The 1657-nt window shown below is 42.0% G+C and overlaps 1 protein-coding gene across 1 annotated transcript in view; it reads left to right on the forward strand.

The window, feature by feature from the left end:
* Positions 1–1596: 1596 nt before the first annotated feature.
* XIAP (X-linked inhibitor of apoptosis) overlaps positions 1597–1657 on the forward strand; it is a 7810-nt gene continuing 7749 nt past the window's right edge. The window contains exon 1 of the mRNA XM_009076018.1: positions 1597–1651. Coding sequence (XP_009074266.1) covers positions 1597–1651 — 55 coding nt within the window. The remainder of the gene's footprint in view (positions 1652–1657) is intronic.

Consider the following 1657-nt stretch of genomic DNA (forward strand, 5'->3'; position numbering starts at 1 on the left):
CTGCTGGTCTGGAAATGCATATTTCAGGATTCATATAGAAAATGGAGAAGGACACTTGTTCAAATAAATACATATTCTCCTCTTCTTTATATGCCTTTCTTTTTGCTAATTGCTGAATTATTACTGCTTTGTGCTAAGAAGTCCATTTGGGCAGTCTCACAGAAATTTAATTTACCACTTTAAGATGTGTGTCAGCAATAGCCAAGACTTTCTAAGTCAATAATATCACTGCACTTGTCTGGACAAGAGATGAATTTTTACTGTGCTCTGACTTCACCCATGTTGGGATGAACGCGATGATTGTGTCACTTTGCAGTTCTTTCACGGGACCTGCTGTAGCCAAGTTGCTTTCTTTCATCCTTGTGACAGATGGAGCTTGTTTGAATGCTCTTAGCAGCCTTCTGGCACAGAAGGGACACAGGGCAGGACTGGCAGTTGGTACTCACCCTGGAAAAGTGTAGGCAGGAAGAGGAATGTGTGACAAGTGGTAAGAAGAATGACATTCCTTCAGGGAGGAAAAGCTGAGGCGATGGCAGAGACACAGGAATTCTTGGTAGAGAGTGTAGGCAGAGCATGGGACAGTAGCAGCAATGTGCTGTTCATGAACACTACTGCTGTGGGTGGTCCCAAGACACTGATCTTAAAAGCAGCACACAGCACTTTGGTGAAATGCCCCAGTGAAATATCTGATCATAGAATCATCAGGGTTGGAGGAGACCTCTGAGATCACAGAGTCCAACCATTATCTGCCACTGATGTAAACCCTAAAACACATCCCAGCACCAGATCCAGGCACCTCTAAAACACTTCCAGGGATGGTGACTCCACCACCTCCCTGGGCAACCTATTCCAGGGCCTGAACACCCTAACAGGGAAAACATTTTTCTTAACATCTAATCTGAATCTCCCCTGTCTCAGCTTATGACCATTCCCTCTAGTCTTCTCACTAATTTATTTCACAAGGTAAACTGAGAGGGATGTCTTAATAATACAACACAAGTGAAAAAGCTTTTTCCTTTCTGATGGTGATTTTACCAGTTGGTGCCTGTCATGGGCATGGTGGTCATGGCCTTCATATGGGGATGGTACATAGCTGTGTTTGAGAACTGGGCTCTAAAATCCTGCAGATGTGGTCTGGTTTAGATCAGTGTTTTAAATTCAGTGACTTCATATTTCAGGTTCAGAAGCCTCTTGGCAGGGTTTTGCCCTGAACCCTTGTTAAATATTGTGCTGATTTCATTCTTGAGATCTTTATTAAGAAGTGGAACATGCTTTTAAAGCTATGAATGTATAAACCTGTGTGTTTTCCAGGGAAAATGCAAAACATCTGGATCTTCCTGCCTTTTTTTTACAGCTTTTTTCATTATTTTTTTTTTTTAATGTTATGGTGTTTGGCTCTGCCTGGCAGGTATCACAGGCAAGGGTGAGAAGGGAGGGAAGAGGATGAGCTCTTATTTTAATACCTAAAGGATAAGAGTTTGATGTAACCACTGTCCAGGCTTGCATATGGTATGATTTATCCTGTCTGTGAAATTAAAACGTGTATTCTTTATTCTTTGTTTAGGAAATCTGAAGAAGAGCTCTGCTTATGAAGAGATGATGTGTAATGTCCCAAATAACTCAGAAACTTGTCCCACTACGGACACTGAGTGTGAGC

This window comes from Acanthisitta chloris, unplaced genomic scaffold (assembly GCF_000695815.1).
Source record: "Acanthisitta chloris isolate BGI_N310 unplaced genomic scaffold, ASM69581v1 scaffold42965, whole genome shotgun sequence".
Classification (NCBI taxonomy): Eukaryota; Metazoa; Chordata; class Aves; order Passeriformes; family Acanthisittidae; genus Acanthisitta; species Acanthisitta chloris.